General features: G+C 41.6%; 1 protein-coding gene across 3 annotated transcripts; it reads right to left on the bottom strand.

Annotated features, from left to right (window-relative positions):
* Positions 1 to 172: 172 nt before the first annotated feature.
* map3k7 (mitogen-activated protein kinase kinase kinase 7) lies at positions 173 to 19,673 on the bottom strand. 3 transcript variants are annotated; one of them, XM_069514857.1, is made up of 18 exons: positions 19,252 to 19,673; positions 18,811 to 18,930; positions 18,088 to 18,198; positions 16,473 to 16,538; positions 16,307 to 16,352; positions 15,050 to 15,188; positions 13,864 to 13,992; positions 12,970 to 13,094; positions 12,455 to 12,585; positions 11,155 to 11,236; positions 10,669 to 10,799; positions 10,387 to 10,534; positions 9,612 to 9,692; positions 5,537 to 5,604; positions 4,586 to 4,685; positions 2,985 to 3,046; positions 2,526 to 2,641; positions 173 to 1,815 (listed from the first exon to the last, which is right to left on the bottom strand). In XM_069514857.1, the coding sequence occupies exons 2-18, from the start codon at positions 18,901 to 18,903 to the stop codon at positions 1,635 to 1,637; spliced, it is 1,809 nt and encodes a 602-aa protein (XP_069370958.1). In that variant the 5' UTR covers positions 18,904 to 18,930; positions 19,252 to 19,673; the 3' UTR covers positions 173 to 1,634. The 3 variants fall into 3 exon arrangements, with proteins under 3 accessions (XP_069370958.1, XP_069370959.1, XP_069370961.1); XM_069514858.1 differs by having other exon boundaries at positions 19,450 to 19,587; XM_069514860.1 differs by lacking the exon at positions 9,612 to 9,692.
* Between the last annotated feature and the right edge of the window lie 346 nt (positions 19,674 to 20,019).

Raw genomic sequence — 20,019 nt, 5'->3', positions numbered from 1 at the left:
CAACAAAATGTGTACAAAGAGAGGTCTGATATTCCAAGTCATTATTTTTGCTTTTTCTATATAAAAAAAAAACATTTTCATAACCATGACAGTTTGGTTAATTAAATTCCAGGTTTCATATTGCAAGTGTGCTGTACATGCATAAGAGCCAAACATTTCCACAAATAAAACCTGCATCTTTTCACCATTCAGTTTATTTCAGAATGCCTTGTTCTCCGTCATGTACTGTACCTCATTTCCCAAACATTCAGGAAACACTGTGTGTGTTTGTGTGGTAGCGAAGAAGAAAACTGATCGGAGGGAAATCGCTGAGATTTCCTTCTGTACAGCAACAGTTTCAGACTCTTCATATCTTGGAACTCTAAAAACAGAACTGATCTAAATGAGAAATAAAATTTGAACACGACCAGAGGAAAGAAGCTATTGTGCAAAAATACTTGGGATGAGAGAACAAGAAAAGAAAAATGATATCAAATGCTTCTTTTTTGAGTACTTTTTGGGATGTGAAGCTTTTACAACATCGTCATTGTCTTACAGACGTACATTCCTCTCAGTCCTCTCCTTCCATTCAATGTCCATCATGAGTTTTTTTAGCGTTCATCCCCACTAAATGTTACATAAAACAAGCACTTAAAATGCAGGCAACTCCTAAGGCAACATGTGAACTAAAAACTAACTAGACTCTGTATAGGGAATTATAGGCCCATCTATTTTGCCTTTAGGGGCATTCCCAGATAAAATATGTCCTAATGCAAAAACATGACACGAGAGCTATCATACAAAGTGAACTACTGATAGAAAAGACAAAAACATGGACACGCAAAAACAATACTGAAGTCAAAATAAAAAGGGAATCCATAGCTCGAGACTTGGGGTTGGCGAATCCTTTTGCTGTGATGTCTGACATCAAGTGCATCCCTGTCTGAACTGAACACATCACCTGGAGAAAGTAAACCTGTGGACGGGCTCATGCTCATGAAGAGAGAAGGGAGAGATAAATACGTTGATTTAAGGAGAGTGTGTGTTTTTGTATAACAGGGATTCCACGTTCACACTGTAGAGCTGGTTTCGAACATCCTCGTTTCTCTGAAACTGCTGCACCACGATTCACACTTTTTCGCTGAGAAGCCTTTTGTCTTGGTTTTCACATTGTGGAAGGACGGTGCGGCTGTCAGCCAATGAGGAGTGGGTACACACTGACCGGGCAAGCCCAAGACGCCCTGAGAGCAAAGGCGAAGAGACGCCCCAACCCGCGCTCGTCTGCCCGCCGTCGCACATCCACGGACAGCGCTGCGGCTGACCAGCAGGTCGGTCCAGGAGCGTAGAAGCAGGGTGGGGGTGCAGTGATTGTTTGGTCTGCGGTGTCACAGAATTCACTGCAACCATGTGCAAATGTATGTACAGTGGACGTCTTCCTGCCGGACAGGAGGACAGGTCTGAACGCAACATGCAGGACACAGTAGAGTGCAGGTCTCTTTACAAAGCTGGACTGGGAAAACGTGTGTGTGTTTGTGTGTGTGTGTGTGTGTGTGAGCAGAGCATGAGGGTGGGTGGTGTGTATAGTGCAGGGGGAGGGAGCGTGGGGGGGGAGGCAGTGGAGGGGAGGGAGGGACAGTAGTGGTTCATGTGTCTCATCAGGATGTTCCCTGTCTCTTCTGTTGCTGGACTCGTATCAGCTCCAGCTGTTTTTTGCACTTCTGGAAGTACGTGGACAGACTCTTGTTCTCCTCCAGCAGCTTCTTGTGCTCCTGCACCAGACGAGATGTGTTCTGCTGGTCCTTCTCATCTTGGTCCAGTTCAGCAATCAGCTCCTTCCTGCACACACAGGATTCATCATCATCATCATCATCATCGCATTTCAGTCATTGCAATTTTGGAAGCCATCCAATGAGATTAAACTGAGGCAGCGTTTGCCAATAATTATCTAGGATTCTAATTTGTCCCACCGCAGTTTCATAATGAACCCAAATCTTTTTACACTTCTAATGACAACATAAGATATTTCTCAGTTGGTCTATTACTCCATCTAAGCAAGTTTTGATTTAGTTCTCTGTCAAATGCGAGAACTTGATTTGTACATTTCAAATCCAGATTCATGTTTTGGGCCCCTGAGTGATGCAGTGATGTTCTGGAGAGAAACACTGAACCACTGGATGCAGATCCAGAGTGAAGACAGGAGGTGTGAACGCAGCAGCGATCTTTGTAGAAAATTCTGATTCCAGCACGTTCTATAAATACCAGATGAGCTGTTTAGTCAAACACTTGTTCTGTGTGCTGCCTCTGCCTCAGATTTGTCTGCTAAATTTGGTGCTTGCCTTCGGTTTACTTTTCCTACTCTCACTGCTCCGCATTAAGATAATGTTAAGTTGTCATGGCGTGGTGATATTTATTCTGCTCTTGTGACTTGTGACAACGCACACAGAGGAGAACAGTTTTCCCTTCAGTGGTGATGCTCTCAAGTGAACTGATTTGACTCCACAAGCACAAACAGACCAGAAGAGGAAAAGTGGCAGCTTTGTTCTTACTTTCTCTGGATCAGCAGGGCGATCTCTGTCTGCACCTTCAGATATTCCTGGGCCATCTTGCAGTGCTGCTCAAACACAGCCATGGACTCTTTGGAGTTGGGACAGGGAGCGAGGGGCTGCAGACACACACACACACACACACACACACATGCAACAGCACATTGCTGTTAAGCGACTTTAAAGAGGTCTGCTGGGACATCACTGCAGCTGGAGCCTGAGCAGAGGATAACACACCTCGCTGATGATTAACAGTGTGTATTTATATTCACATTAAGCGCCACCTTTTCAGGGACAGTCCTTTTGTAATTCAGCAATTTACAGCATCCTTTAATTCATCTTTGAGAGAAAAGAGGTCGGCTGCAACACCACCAGGACATAACTAAAGTTGACAGCATATAAATTCACACACAAAATAACTGGAGACTGTTGTGTTTGTTGGAGGCTGACAGGATGTTGTACCTGCAGCTGGTGATCCAGGGTGAGATACGCCATGGGAATGGAATTGTCTGAGCCGTTGGTGTCTGAGAAGAGAGAGAGAGCGAGCAAGCGAGTTCTGTTATTATGACTGCACAGGAACAGTGTTGGTTACACACCACAGGTCTGTCATGAGGAGAGACTCCTGACATCGGCACAGGAAGTCACTGATCAACATGACAACCAGGATGCAGATTTACATCATCTAAGGGTAGTGACTGATTCTGTTACATCGACTATGTCTGAAGGACAACTAATCATTTAATCTCATCCCATCCCTCCAAACCAATGATTCTATTGGGGTCGTGGGGGGGAGGTTGTAGCCAATCCTAGCTGACATTGGGTGAGAGGCTGTGTACATCATGGACAGGTCATCAGACCATCACGGAGCTCACTTACAGAGACAAACAACAATCAAGACTCACACTCATACCTATAGACCGAAGCTGTAGGGATAACCCACAAAGACACAGGGAGAACATGCACAAAGGCCCTGGTCGGCTGGCAGGTTGAAACCCAGACATTAAGACCATGACATTAAGATGTGGACCTCAGTGGTAACAGTTAACTAACTGCATGCTAGTTCTGTGTGCTTTCACACCCAATCTGTTCAGTACCATTCAGTAGATCTTTATGGTTACTGCACAGGTACAATTACATTGTGTGAGGAGAAAGCCTGTAGATTAGGTAACAAATATTAATATGCAGTGAATCGAAGTAGAGACAATAGACAATACTAAAATAAAGTAGCAAATCTAAATTAAATGACAAATACAAATTATAAAGTGTCAAATACAAATAATAAAGAACTCAATCAAATCCAAATGAAATAACAAATGAGCTTTGGTGTGTTTGCCCATTTGGTTCAGTTCATTTCGGCTGATGTTAAAGTGTCAGTGGAAATGAGATGTGGACAAAACAACAGGCTCATGCGAGAAGGCTCTTCGTACTGCTGTTCCTCATGAGAGAGAGCGATTTGCAGCCTTTACCTCCTCTACCTGTCCGTTATTATTCATAAAATATGGCAGCTGTAGTATCGACTAATAAAAGCACAAGCTCTTTGTAACACGAGAGAGGAAAGTTTAGCGTTTAGAGGGATCAGGGCTGGTGAAGGAGCGAAACATTGAGTTAAATGAAGCTCAAGTGTGGGACAGTGTGATGCTGGATTTCTTTACACCAGAGTGGAACAATAGAAGGCAACAATGTGCTGTTAGTCAACAGAAGGTGTTAGCACGATCAGCTCCTTCAGGAACAGAGCTGAGTCGAAGGACAACTGCATTTTGACAAGTGCTCAGAACTCAAAACATAAAAAAATCCTTTGGGTCATATTTACTAGTGTAATATTAATACAACAAAGCCTTACGCATCTTACAAAAGATGGACTGACCAAAAAATGTTATTTTTCCATCAGATGTATATGAGTAAGGAAAATGTTTATACACACATGGACTTTGACCATCTAGTCAAGTTTTTCACTTATAAAAACATGAAGAAAACCGAGGAAAATGTAGACATTCTAAAGGTCTTGATTCTACTTTTGTTGAGATATTGTCACATTCACTGAGGTGTATTGTTGTTGTGAGTACCTGTGGGATCCTCAGGGGAGAAGTAACCTCTGCTGCTCATCTTATCAGGTGGCATCATCCTCACACTAGGACTGGAAGACCTGCTGCTGTTCCTGCTCCCCTAAAGGAGGAAATTTAAATAACATAAAAACCTCAATAACATAAACACACCGCTGGAAATCCAGAAGTCACATTGATCCCACACATGACACAGCGCTAACTGTCTTCTTTAGCGATAGTATATTTGTACATTTTGTACAAAGTCCTTATGGTGAACTCTGAATGAACTTTTTGTGTCTAGAGCCCTGTGGATTTTCTTCTAAACAAAAGGAGACACATGTTTGGGAAAGCAGGAGAAATGCTTCAAGCCAAGGAGCTTATTTAAAACTGTGAGAGTGTGTGAGAGTGTGTGTATGTGGAGGAGCACTGTGCTGTTCCTCCACTAATATCTTCATTTTCCTGGCTCTGACATATCAATTCTACCGCGAAGCGAAGCAATAGAGCCGTAACGCACTGCAACAATGGATGGCCCATCAGGGGGATGGGCAGTGACTTGGGCACCCTGTGGGCGAGTGTCATGGTTGAGGGTAGAAACACTAACTAGAGATTGGATACCACATGCTCCAGGGTGAACGGTTGCCTCATACGGAAACTGGAGAAAGCTCACCAACAGGTGTCTGCCACAAGAAAACCCCCATAAGTCAATGTGACTGTCAGTCAATAATAAAACTGTGTTGGTGACTGCTTTATATAAAGATATTTAAAATATATTGACCGGTCTGACACAGGCAGAGAAACAGACAGGAGATCGGAATATATATAACCAATCTCTCTTTTAGTACGTTTCCTAACTTATAAAGCAGCTGTAGCTAAAAAACATTGAGACTAATGACAACTCCCTGCCCCATAAGTAACTCTAACCATCAAGGGCGTAGTGCTGCCATTCATTTCTTTTGCCTGACCGAGTCTTACCTGGCTGGAATCTGTGCTGATGCCTGGCAGATCCTGCACGGAGCGACGTCTCTGAGGCTCACACGTGGCTGTGGACGGGAAGGACGGGCAGGGGAGAGAATGAAATCAAGAACAGTTCAAAGTTAGTAACTGTGGGGGATCGATTCTGGTGCTGGTGGGTAAGAGAGGATCCAGACCCACGGTGAACAGCTGCACTGATTTAACCATTTACATTCTGGCCTGCCGGCATGTGCTGCGGCATGGCTGGAACGTAACCGCAGTGCTCTAAGCACTCAGCTGCAGTGCCGGTGCACGACAAACATACACATCCATCACTGAAGAGCAAATCTACCCACAGAAATAGCTGAGCCTGCTTATAAGATTGGTTTGCACCGACTGGCTGGTTTGTGTTACAGGCCAGTGGTGAGGTGGACCTGGTAGGTGCCGCTCTCACTTCTCACCACTTCTCTGCAGACCAGCGGAACACCAGGGTGAAACTAACATCCCTGAGCTCTCACCTGTACAGGAACATAAAACCTGCTTTACACTTGAAGTTGTATTTAAGGACTTTATCAGCCCTGTAGCCCTTATTTCCCCCCCACATATTATTTATCTCATAACATAAGTAAATGTCTGGAGTCAAATATCATCACAGGATCTGAAGATGTTTTTATGAGTTTAAAATAAAGTATGCCAAATGTAATCTATTAGTAGGACTGTTGGCTACACTGTGTGACTTTAAATTAATCTAAATGATACAACACATCAGTGATTTTGACAAAAAAAGCTGGTAATTCCAAAATGTCAGCTTTTAAAAACCAAAGTGGACCTTTTTAAGTCAATGATCATGCTTAAATTTGGTTGTGTAGTTTTTCTTTTTAACTGAGAACCAAACACAAAATAAACAAACATGACCATTCCTATGCTTTGTTTTGCAGCAATTAGCTTTTATTCCCTAAAGTGTATTTTTCAAACCCTGCACTGATAATTGCACATTTACTCACACTACAGACACAGACTACTGGGCTTATCTAAGCTGTATAGAAGCTCCATCTACAGCACAATGAAGACAACATAACACAAACACACACACTGAAACTAGAATTACCGCACTGTGGTTATAACCACCAATACAGTTTGCATGTATATATTTCTCCATCATTCTTATTCAAGATTTATGTAACCACATGTCACTGTGACCTTTGACCTCTGAAACGTAATCACACGTAATCACTATGACCTTGACCTCCAGGCACCAAAATCGAATCACTTTATCTTTGAATCCTAGTGAACGTTTATATCAAACTGATCTTAAGATAATACGTTCAAGAAAAACATCAACATTCTTTGTGAGGCCACCGGGACCCTAACCGTTGACCTTCAGCTACCAGAATCAAATCAGTTAATCTTTGACTCCAAGTGAATGTTTGCGCTAAATGTGAAAGGATTCCTTGACTGCATTCTAGGGAAATCACAGTCTCAAGGCAAAACGTGTGTTTGTAAGTTCACCTTGACCTTTAACCACCAAAATCTAATCTTTTCATCCATGACTCCAGGTTAATGTTTGAAGAAAAAATTGGAAGAAATTCCCTCAAGGTATTCTTGAAATATCCTATTCACAAGAATGCGATTGACGGACGGACAACCTGAGAAAAGAATGCCTCCGGCCACTGGCTGTCGCCAGCACAGAAGCATAAAAGCACAAAGACCTTCTTGGATCTCGTCTGGATCTGCTGTTGAAAGATATTCAATACAAAGCTCCACCTGCGTTTGTTTTCCATTAAACCAATACATGAAAACATTCCATTTAATAAACTCAGACTGCTGCTGTACTAATTCATTACAAATTGGAATGCCAATTCTAAAATTGCAGCCTGTTAAATAATCTTGCCAGTGAAATAATCCTAATGCACTATTCTGTACGTTACATTGAGCATGAGAGGAACAACAATTTGGCAGTGAGACATGATAGGTGTAATAGGTAATGGCTGATATATGCACTTAACCTTTGCCATTGTAGTGTATCTTATTTCTGGTTAGCAAATGAACGGCCACTGCCCTTAATCCTTAAGGATTTAAACTCTGTAACTGTCATATTTTCATTTTACAATGTTTTTATATGTGTAAATTAATTGTTCATGATAATGTGTGTCTGCAAACCCACTTGTCTCAAATGGCCTCTTGGATCAGTAAAGTATTTAGAATTTAATTGACTATTTGCCTGTTGGCTAAAAACTCCAGTCTCTAGCTTGTTATGCAGTTGTCCAGGAATTATCCACTGCCTCTGCAGCTCTCCCCGTCTATGGATGGACAGAGCCTGATAATGACACAGTGGTACTACTTCATTTTACTTTAATATCTGAACTGCTGAAAAACATTGAGGATAACAACAACTCCCAGAGCTATAAAAAAATAACAGTGAGTGGGTAGTTTGTTTGTTGTTTGTGTTTCACTACTAATATGGTTTCAACCTTATTATGTAAAGTGCCTATACAAATCAAATTGAACTGAATTGAGTCTTGTCTGAGTACGACTGCTGAACTGAACATGAAAGGCTTTATGACAGTTATATAAAAAAAATATTTTCAAATTTGTTATTCTGTGTTCTTTATTTTATTACATGCTAAATGTGTGTTAACTATATAAATAAATAAATAAAATATATTTTAATTAGGAAGTTATGTTAATTTAAGCAATCACATGTAGATACATTCTATAAAAAATAATCCTCTGTTAGTACGTGATTAGGGCAGGGGCAATTATAACACATGTTAGACATTGTGATGTTTTGGACCTTTGCCTGAGGAAATTTAATTTTGGTTAAATTATTATTATAATTATTATATTAATCAAGTTATAAAAAAATTATCATTAGATTGATGGAGAAAATGATTAGATTAATTGATAGGTGCAACCCTACATGCGAGTAACTAGCAAAGCAATATGTTAGTAGCATGTTTGGATTTCAGATGGGAACGACTGTTTACATTTACAGAGAATGTGGTCAAGCTCTAATCTACTCATTTTTTTCTTGTCTTGAGACTTATCTCAATAGGACATTTTTATTTTATTATATTATATTAGAGGAAATACAAATAGTCTTGACCTTTTTTTTTTTAAACTTCCATGTTGCAATGATTTTTTTTTTTACCATGACCCCATGCCAGAGGTACATCCCCGCCAGTGGACTTTGGATACGGTTACACCCCATTCAACATCAACCAGGGATATGAGTGCTGGGGAACGAAGGCCTGATGTCCAGATGTGAACATGCAATTATTAAAGTGCCCTACCTTTCATAACATGCACCAGCTGACTCCTTTAGTCACTGGATTAAATTAGCCTCTCATTCAACAGGTTTTGCACGGCTCCAAAATAGAAGCCTTTCCTGTCATCCAGAGCTGTCCCCAGTCCATTCATCCGTATCTCTGCTTGTAATAATAGCTCTGACCTTCAATCTGAGAGAGATTAATCAAAATGACTTTTTCAAAGTTAATGGATGTAAAGAGAGCAAGAGGAGGAGGGGGGATGCCATGCTTTCTCACTGTCCTCTGAGCATGAAAGGCAAGGACAAGCTCAAATACAGAGAAGTGGTGTGTTGTGGTTTACTCCTGCTGCCCATGATCCCACTGCAGCCAAGCCAGAGAGATGACAGGGCCATGAGTTAGGAAGCTTGTCTCATGTGTGACACCTGATGTGATGAAATTTGATTTCCTCAAATCAGCTTTTTGCTCTTAATGAAATTCTAAATGGAAGATTCATTAGCCCACGAAAAGGAATAATTAGCTGTCGCTAAATTTGAGATATTAAAGGTGATAACAGATGAGAAAGCTCCAATTTTAACTCATGTTCTGTTTCTGCCCAATATTGGAATCACAGAGGGCAAAGACATGAGGTAACTCTGATGTGTGTTACTCCAGCACCTGCTCGGTTCTATCCAAAATGTCTCATTATTGTGTCTATAGTGACACGTTTAATAGGAATGAAAATTCTGTGAGGGGCATAACATGGAGTGACACACAGGAGCACAGCAACCCACAGGCTGAGCCAAGCCAGCTCCACCCAGTCATCAGGAAGCCCAGTGGTCCAGTGGTACCTGTTATGACGATCTTGGGGACATCCAGAATGGTGCCGTATGATGCTGTTTTACGGTGGCCTCGTTTATACTGTGGGCGTGCTGCGGAAAAACATACACACATACAGCTGCATACACAACAAGCATGCAGACTGAGACAGACTGGGGGGGAAGGAGCCCACGGCTGGACTGGACTGGCAATGTAGGCAACACACATGCAGAGCATACACTGTATGTGCAAGGGCAGCATGCACCTCGTCCATTCCAGGCACTGTGCAGCCACTGCACTACGTTTCTTAGCAACAGACAACAGCATGCATGAATAACACAAACTCTTATCTTTAAATTAATTAAATTAACAAAACAAAAAATAGATATAAACTGTGTGCTGCGCTGTAATCAAATCTAGATCAGAACTATACGAGGGAACTCCTGAGGTGAAATTTCGTCATGACACCACTGGTGAATCTGTTTTTTTTTTTCAGAGCATTTGAAGGGGGGTTGACAGCTGGGTCTGGCTCAGATGTTTGGAGAAACCAATCTTTACCTCAGAGCAATGTAAGCACATGACAAAGAATCTGACTCAGGTGTTGGTCTTGCAGCTTCTTGCAGACTCAGAAATGCCTCATTCCAGCAAGGCTCTCCTTGACAATAATGCTGCATGCCTTTTATGTATCCATTTAATTATTAAATACAACATTTTATGAAACTGACATCATGCCAATGTCTTGTTCTTTATCCTCCCTTCCTACTTTTCATGACGTTAAACTTTGTGCTTTGTGATGCGTGACATTACCTGCAGGTGCAAAAGGCATCTTGGGCTCCAGCTCTGAAAGGTCAGCACTCATTCTTTTGCTGTCAGAAGATGCCAGGCACTGTGTCCGTGAAGGCAGGCTCTCAACGCTGCCTCCTCTGGACAGAGGCAGAGTCCTCAACGGGTCTCCCTAAAAAGAGCAGAAGAAAACTCACTCCAGAAGATTGTTTTCATATTTACGTTTTTTCTCCCACGGCTTTGTTTGTATTTGCTGTTAATGACAATGTTGAGAGGTTTTGATAGGAGTCTAGAGGATGGCCGTACCTTTGGCTTGAAGTAAGGTGCAAACTGAGGAGTAATCTTGATCGTGTCGTTGCTCCCTTGAGAATCACTGTGCTCCATGTTTGCATCACTTTTGTTGCTTGTGCTGGTGCCAGTGTAGTCCACATATGAACCTGTTATTCCCAAGAAACAGGACATACTCAACTATCGTCTTTTCTTGTATTTTCTACTTCTATGTGATGAACACAGAAGAAACGTTGGAACAAAATCTCAGTCGAAAATAAAATTCAAAGATGGAGGGAATTCATGTGAAAGACTTATCTTTAATAAAACTTGCACCTCAAAAAAGCAATGCTGGACACAGGAGTCGTTTTGTGTTTTGCTCATTTTAAAACCAAACTCTTGTGTGTAAAGTTTTTCCACTGTTCTATCAACTCATTGACTAAGCACCAATCAAAAGATTGTCCCAGGCAATACTCAGTTCAATGCTGATAACCAATGTTACGAGTTTGACCAAAACTCTTGTACCTGTACTAGTTGCAGAGTTGCTCTGTCCATCATCTGAATACTGGTATGGATATTGCAGGGGTACCTCGTATCCAGGGAAGTACTGCAAAAAGTCAGGACGAAGGACAGGTAAAGCTGGATTCAACAAATATTTGTATCCAGGCTCACTGCGTATGAAAAAGTGTCTTAAACAATAACTAATAATAAACTTCAGTTCTTTCCATCCAGTGTAACAGGTGCTAAGACAATTTGAATAAATCTCATTGGATGAAAGTGTGTTTTTGTGAACTGGAATGAAAAAGCAGGCAAGCCTGTGGTTCAAGCAATTAGGTGTTGTGTTGGGAATTTACTACACAGACCTTTTGTGCTCAATTGGTTTAGGCTTGTATGACAGCTGTAAATTCAAACTCTTGTTCGCTTCAGTTTGTTTGTGGTTCGAAAGCAAACCAGGAAAAATCGTACACAGCGTTGAAATCTGATCATACTGTATATGAGAGCCATCCAACACCATTGAAATCTGTGGGGCTTATGTGCTCTAAGAAAGTTGTGGTGGAATCAGGTACGATACCAAAACCATTATTGCCCAGGGTGGCTCTAAATACCTGCGTGCAGCAAGTGTAAAATCTGACTGAATACTGAACGCAGCAAAGCTCCAAATGAAACCAGGACAACCAGTTTACTGTACTAGTATAAACCAGTACTAGTACCACTACTAATACTATTGGTAGGCTTAGGAAACTCTAAACAATTAACAAAACAACCATAACACAAGTTAACAAATTATATCAAAACCTTGCCAAAGAGTATGTCTAGTCTTTAGACCTATATTTATTTGTATGTACATTTTTATTCAATGCATTGAGCACTGAATATGACTTTCTGCAATGAAGCTATGTGAAATGAAGAAGTCTAAATTATTTTTTTCTTGGTTGAGGGAAACAGAAAACTTATAAAAATTATTAATTCTTCTATAAGTTTTTGAAATCTGTCCTGAATTTAGATTCCGTCATCAGAATTAGATTCTCTCTCCTCTCTACACACAGAGCCAGGTTATATTTACATGAGGGTGTAAGTCACTATTCAACATTCCTCTCATGCTACTCAAGTGACTGTATGATGAGTGAAGACATTTACTCAAGTCCATTCCTTAAAGCTGGTTCATGCTTCCCATGTTAATAAAGACTGCACTTACATTTAAAGTTTTACCTTTTCTCATTCTGAGCTCTGTGATTCAACTGCTTAATTCAGGTTTATTGATTCATTCACCTCAGGTTAATGGGAGCCTTATAAAGACGGTAAGCAGTATGTGGGGGCAGATTACCTTCATTAGATGAGTCATGATCTTCACTATCTCCTCCATAGAAGGCCGCTGAGAGGGGTCTTTAGACCAACAGCGAGTCATCAGACTCTCAATGGGCTTGGGCAAGTTTTTGATTAAAGGAGGTCTTGTACCTGAATGTAGAGAATTTTTTTAAATGCTCACACACAACCAAAGGAACATAGGAACATCACACAACATTACACAAGACAAGAAAAGAAATATTCCAAATGTGTTCTAAGTTTCTTGTGTGCTGCTGCTCGAGCCGGTAATGACTCAGACAGGAAGATTCAGTGGTGAAAATTATCAGACTTATCCCCAGGTATTATTAGTGTCGCATTAGTATTCTCCTTCATCCATCTCTTTACCAGAATAAACTGCAGGGAGTACTGCAGTCTCTTTACTTTCACAGTCGCCCAGCAGGCCTGGCTGTGCAGGCATATCTAGGAACTCCCAGTGGCTGACAGCTAGACGTGGCCTTTGCTCCCTAACCCCACCATGAATGGTCGGTGACTCACCATTGTGCACAGCCCACATGATGCGAAAAGCCGGTCCTCCAATTTCGTCAAAGGGCTTCCTGCGAGTGATTACCTCCCAGAGAATGATCCCCCAGCTGAACACATCACACTTCTCGCTGTAATTGCTGCCTGCAAGTACAGAGGAACCCACAGCAACACTTAGGAACCTTGCAAACAGAGAAAAAAACACATTCTCCGTTTGACATCACTGGTAACAGTTATTCTCCGTGGCACAGTAAGGATGAGAAGGAGGATGTGTTTAAGAAAGCACAGCATCTTTTATCTCATCTCTGTTTTCAAAGGGAAGGAACAGCTCCTGTGTTGCTTAATTAAAATCCACATCACACACCTACTTTAAAGTTGCTGCACTGAGGCTTTCTGATAACATTTCACACTGATGCAAATTACTTGTTGAAGAGTTCACCCAGAGGGCAACGGTGCACCGTTTAGCTACACAGGAGCCTTGTAACTTGCCTCCAAATTTAAGATAATGACTTGGCTTCAATTCATCTTTTCTGCTGACCCCATCGCCAAGAACATGTCTCATCACACAGAAATACATTCAGGGTTCTGGCCGAATGAGAACACAAATTCTATGCAGCTGTCTCCCGAAGGAAATAAAGCCACCAACATCATTCCAATTATCTTCTCACTGTGCTTAGGAGAATAAACTACCATCAATAAGGCAGGAGAGTATGTGATGAATCAAAAATAAATGCTAAAATGCTGGGACATTAAGTGCAAGAAAGAACGCGTACAAATACGTGAATAGGTTCAATAATTTGTGGTTATTCTGAAAATGTATCAAAAGGAAACAGTGGATACATATGAACATGTCTTAGTCGAGAAAAGAAAAGGGGAAATTATCCGAATGGATTGGAATGCCGCTCATACTTGCCTTCAAATACCTCTGGGGCCATCCATGCTGCACTTCCTTTGTTGTTGGTCATGTGCGTCTGAATGTCGCAAGCTGTTCCAAAGTCACATATCTTCAGCACGGTGCCGCCTGCCACTAGAAGCAGACTGAAACAAAGACGGCAAGAAATAAACACCACTAAGAAGCTTTGAACTTGAAAAGATGAGTATTTAGTGGAGTGAGAACACTGTGCCGTTATCAACTACAGGTACAACACAGTAGATTTGTCTGTAACCCCACAAAAAGTTAACAATATCCAATATATCGCAAATAAAGCAAAAAAGATGCAGTTGTCTTATGACTTATGAACCCAAAGACTGAATTGAGTAATGCATTTGATATGATATATTAACGTAATCTTATCCCAGAAAAAGGAAGTGCAAGTATACTCTCGGTAGTAACTCCAGTAAGATTCATTGAATACAGTTTGTCCGTAACTAAATTCATGTATAATAACCAAAAGTTGACAATTTGTCACAATGTGTAGCCTTGTCATTCCTGGAAACTGCACAACATAACACTTTATAACAGCTGGTCTTTCCCTGAGAATCCTGCCAGGAGTGTTCTCTCCATCTGACAACAACCTCTGGGATCGGGATATCCTCAGTAGTGCTGTGTTACTTACAAACTCAGCCCCCTTCAGTGCTTGAGAGTCTGTTGTTTTAAGTACTGTTCTTAATGGCTACACACACACTACAGTCATGGCACTGCTTGGTGACAAACTGAATCAGATTAAATTTGACTTGATGTGTCAGGCTGAGGGGATATAGAGGTCGTACTCTAACCAAATGGTTGGCGGTTCAATCTTCTCATCTGCATGCAACTGTATGAATGTGTGTGAATTAACTGTAAAGTGTTTTGAGTGGTCATCAAGACGAGAAAAGCACTTCATAAATCCAGACCATTTACCATATCTTACCTTACATCTCAATATAATATAAATATAAACTTTGAATTTAGTAGAAAAGGAACATGTAAATTTTTGTCAATGAAAACAAGAACAATTTGATCAAGTTGCGACGCTACATTGAGATAATCATACATTCTGCATTCAGAAAGCCTGACCAACAGAATGAATGACATTAAAGTAGCTTAAGGGAATAAGGCACTTTGTTGGCACAGTGAACCTGTAGACAGGAGTGTGTAAGGTGAGGAGGAGCATACTTGGGTGGCTTGAGGTCCCTGTGAATGAGAGCCTTTGGTTTCATGCCATGGAGATAGGCCACGCCTTGGGAACACTGTAAACACCAGCTCATGGCATGGGAAGCAGTGTAATAAGGGAGGGGTTCAGCACCATGCAGCACTGTGGACAAGAGAGCACAGTCACAACAACCGCCACAGATAATATATGTCCAGAGGAACCAAGCAGCCACATACAAACATAACACACAGGGCTAATGTCGTGGTATAGTTTCTTTTACGAGTTAATTCAAGAGGAGGGAGATCCGAGAATATATTGTTCAAAGACTTCCAGCAAGAATTCTGAACTGAGAAACCTCTAAAGCTTCTTTCAGACATGCACTGAACTTTGGAGGTTCTCCGCACTTTCTGTGGAGGAGGAAATGTCCAAGTGAGAGCTTTCGGATTATCTGCAGACTTTCTCCGTATGTAGTATGAAGTCAGTAGAAAGTCAGCAGTATCCGATTTGAGAACACAGCAGGAGTTTCCTTGCTGGATTCACCGCGGGCAAGTGAATCAGATATAAAAATGAAAAAACTAAAAGAAAACAAATATCTCCTGGTGAAAAAGTGGTGTCATATGCGAAGATGTCAAGGGAGTTTGTGGTGATAAGAGCCAACGACATGCTGCAAACAAAATCCATGATTTCTGCAGCGGAATTACTACGGTACTTCCTGCCTCTCCCCTAAAATGACCAAACAAAAAACCTAAATTTACAGAAGTAGAGATGGGTGACGTTAATGGAGGGCAGCACAACCTGTTCCTGTTGTCTGCTGTGATACCTTCAGCTCCAGTGTCTGGCTGACAGCGTTGGCAGCTCAGAGGTGGAGAGGCACCGTGGTGTGGTAGGATGCCAACTTTTACTTTTGACAGTGTGTTCAGATCTAAGATGAACATGAACCAACGAAAGGCGAGCACCTCACAAATTAGTAAATGTAAACGTGCAAACATGGAGACAGCTCTAGAAATTATAGCATTACTACATATTGCTGTTTAATACATAAACTAAATAATTTACCAGATTCTTTTGAATGTATGACGCAAGAAGAAACCCGACATTTACAGCATGTCACTGTGAAAGTATTTTATAAAGGAACTGGACGAGGGACTGAACATGCACACAGTGGGAGGATTAACCGAAGAGGGCTGCTTCTCATGTCTGTGCAAGGCTGTGTTCATTTCTAGCACAGTGCAAAAAGTGCAGGCACTGGTAATACAACAGTATTTATCTCCAAGACTCACCATTATACAAAGACCCGCCTTCAGCATATTCCATCACTAGGCATACCTGAGAGGGAAAGAGAATCATAGAGCAGAATTAACCAAACAGACAAAACATAGTGAGACACACCGTTGTGGCAGTAAGGCTAAAATAGTCTTACACATAATAATGATCCAGGTAACTTACTGGATTATTGCAGGAACCATACAACTTCACAATGTTGGGGTGATTCACACGTGAAAGCTGCCGGAGCTGAAGAAAAAAGGGCGAAATGTTACACAGAATTCCATCTGTCATTATTCTGCTCCATAGGGGGGCACAAGGGGTGGGATTATAGAGATCAAGCCTCCAAAGTTGTCAGCAGTTGTTCATCACTGGAAAAACTGAAAAATGAAAGGTCTGACTGAAGTACTAGCAGAAAGGAAAACAAACTCCCTCCTCTCCTCCCCCTGTAATCTTATTTTTCTCAGCCTCTTTTACTTTAACATCAGCCAAGAGAACTGCCACTGACCAGCGTTTACATATATGGTCAAACACTTGTTTGACACATTTGTGTCTACAGGAACATGCAAACTGATAAAAAAAAAACGGCTAAGAGAGAGCTGAATGACAGCCGACACTAGCTGCTCCCTGGTAATGATGATACTGAGGTACAGAAAGGGCACCAGCCACATCATAGCTCTAGCATGTGTCCTAAATCCAACCTATTCACCCCCTTCCCCAGAGAAATCTCAACTGATCCTAGACCTGGCCCTTTGCTCTGTAACTGCTCATGGCACTGATATGAACTGAAACAAATGAAACTGTGAAATTAGATCTCGGTTGGGTATAGCAACTTTCAGACAAGGAGAAATTGGGTCCGGATTTTCTCCAGAGTTTTTCTTTCACATGTGAACGATAAAGCAGGAGATTCTCAGTCAGGTGCATTCACAATAAAGTATTCAGGTGAGGGGTGGCAGCACAACGACACTGGTGTCTGCCCTTATCACCAAAAGCTCTCTTAACATCTTGGTCAGTGTCTTCGATGTGTATGGCACCACTTTTTCATCCTGAGATGTTTTTATCTTTTTTTTCAGTTATGCATCTGTCCCTTGTTACAAACGTCATCAACACGACCACTGAATGAGTGAATTTCTTTCTGTGTTTTCACATGACCTCATTTAGCCATTGGGCGCAGCATTTACTTGCAGCCTGCAGGAGAAACTCAAACTCAAAAGCTGCTTTCGGACATGCACTGCAGATCCTCTGTATTTTCTCTGGAGAAGGTGCATGTGTGAACACAAAAGTCAGAGCGAGATGCTCCAGATTATCTGCGGACTTTCTCCACATGGCTGTCTAGTATAAAGTCCCCAGAAATTCAGGAGAATTCGATGTCAAGCAGGGGATTGACCACAAGTAAGTGAGTGGGTTGATGCAGTTTCTATCACGCAACAGACAAGAAAATAAAAACACTAATAGAAAACAAATGTTGAGAAAATCCGAGATCCACAGAGCCGAATTATTACATTACTGCAGCAACTGGCTTCTCCACCTCTCATCTGAAAAATTGATTTCTTGCTGTTGTGAACTTGTGTTTGCAGAGAACCTCATGCTACATTGTGAATATGTGAAAGACAAATTGCTCTTAAATTCCATATCCAATTCTCTGGACTTTACCCCCAGGTCATGTCTGAAAATGGCTAAATAGATCCAGTCCAGATAATGTCCTCTGGAGATTATCCAGGTTTAAGTGCATGTCTGACAGCATCTGATGTCAACTAAACTTGTAGTAGGTGTGAGAAAAGCAGAGTAACATCATTACCTCAACAATGAAGGCTTTCCTCTCCGATTCGCTCTCAATGGTCTTGATTGCAACATCTTTGCCTTTCCATTTGGCTTTGCATACAACCCCGAACGCTCCTCTCCCCACAACCTGGAAATGGACAGTCAACAAGACAGTTACTTGTAGATATTCTGCTGCTGATGCTTTACCAGTGAGTTGTTGCGAGCGCCCTCTTTAATGCTGTGGTGTGCTGGGGAGACGGCATGAAGAAGAGAACCCTTAAACGGCTGATGGGGAGAGTGGACTCTGTGGTGGACATGGAGCTGGAATCACTCATATCAGCGGCAGAAAGAAGGACGCTAAACAAGCTGCTGGACATCATGGACAATACAGACCACCCCCTGTGCATGTAGTGGCAGACTAGGCTGGTCACCATTACTTTTCCAGTGTTTCCACTGTTTTTAAAATGTACACTGACATCTGCTCTACCATCATTTTACAGGCGATGTTAGTCAAATGCAACTTTGTATTCAGCTTCAGTTATTTATTTTTACATCTGTATTTATATTTGGCTTAAATACAGTGACAGTTTTCTACTAATTCTGGTGACTGGACTTTCATCTCACTGTGTGTTTCTTCTTGACTCATTTTGACCCTTTTATTACTTATTAATCAATCTATATTCAAGCTTCTGCACCTTTGTCTTCTAGATGTTGTAGAAATGTTCTCATGGACAGAGCACACAAATGAACACAAACATACCTCCTCAACTTCTATGTCCTCATAGTTGATTTCTTCAAATGGGTATCCAGGTGGTGTTTCAAGCATGTCGGCGGAGGGCAGCGTTAGAGACATTACCAGCTAACGTCAGCTAGTAGCTCACTGGACAGAAACCCATCACAGACAAATAAGCACAAGTTACAGCTCCGCAGTCCGATCACAGTTCTATTCAGACTGGCTTGGAGACATGTGTCTTCACTGTAAGACTTTCTAACTAACTCGGCTGGTATATACACTCCTGGTTTAACAACACGACAGCTGCTTAGAGAAGTAGCTGCACGGTTAGTTAGACATAATGTCGCGACCTGTCAAACGAGATAGTGATGCAGCCAACCAACTGGCTAACTGCGTAGCTTTAACTAGCAGAGCTAAGTGTAGCTGCCTTACACAGACTCACGGAAAGTTACGTAACAACACATTTACCTTTTGACATACGTAAAGGCAAGTTACGGATCCATAGCATCACTGTGCACCGGCGCTGAGCACAGTTTATTGGAAGAGTTTTACAGTCGCAAGGAAGAATAAGACACCTAAGGCCTAGGCTGTGTTAGCTAGCCAGCTAGCAAGCTGGCCTGGCTGCTAACGCTAGCTACCGGGACTTGTTAGCTTCAACTATCCAACCCTTCGCAGTTGACTTGTCACCGGTGCCGGCTCACTGGACATGGGGGGAGGGGGGCTTCTCCTATTCATGCACGGGAACCCGGGGAATAGCGTCCATGTCTAAAACCGTTCGCTCTCTATCCACTTGATGGCGGAAACATAACTTTTTTCATTACTCGGCTAGCAGGCTATGCTAGGAGAGTATTTTTATTCTTCGCAGGAGCATCCGGAAGTGAGTGCGCACTGAAATTCTGTCCCCAGCACACGGAACGAAAGTTCTCACTCCAACTAAAAGAAAAGAAAGACTCATTTTAAAGGTCCAGTGTGTCAGATTTAGGTGAAAGAGATCTATTGGCAGAAATTTAATGTAGAATAATCCTCATGATGTTTTCACTAGTTCATTTCATCTAAATTGTATGAATTATAGTTTTCTTTACCCCAGAAAATACCCTTTATATTTAAATACTTTATATTTACATCAAGGGGACCCTCTCTATGGAGGCCGCCATGTTTTTTACATTAGTCCAGACTGAACAAACTAAACATCTTTTAAGTTTTTATGACAACTGAAGTCTACCACAGGTTCTTTTT

The sequence above is a fragment of the Paralichthys olivaceus genome, chromosome 19, assembly GCF_024713975.1.
Source record: "Paralichthys olivaceus isolate ysfri-2021 chromosome 19, ASM2471397v2, whole genome shotgun sequence".
NCBI classification, from domain to species: Eukaryota; Metazoa; Chordata; class Actinopteri; order Pleuronectiformes; family Paralichthyidae; genus Paralichthys; species Paralichthys olivaceus.
This window is presented reverse-complemented; position numbering and strand designations above follow the sequence as displayed.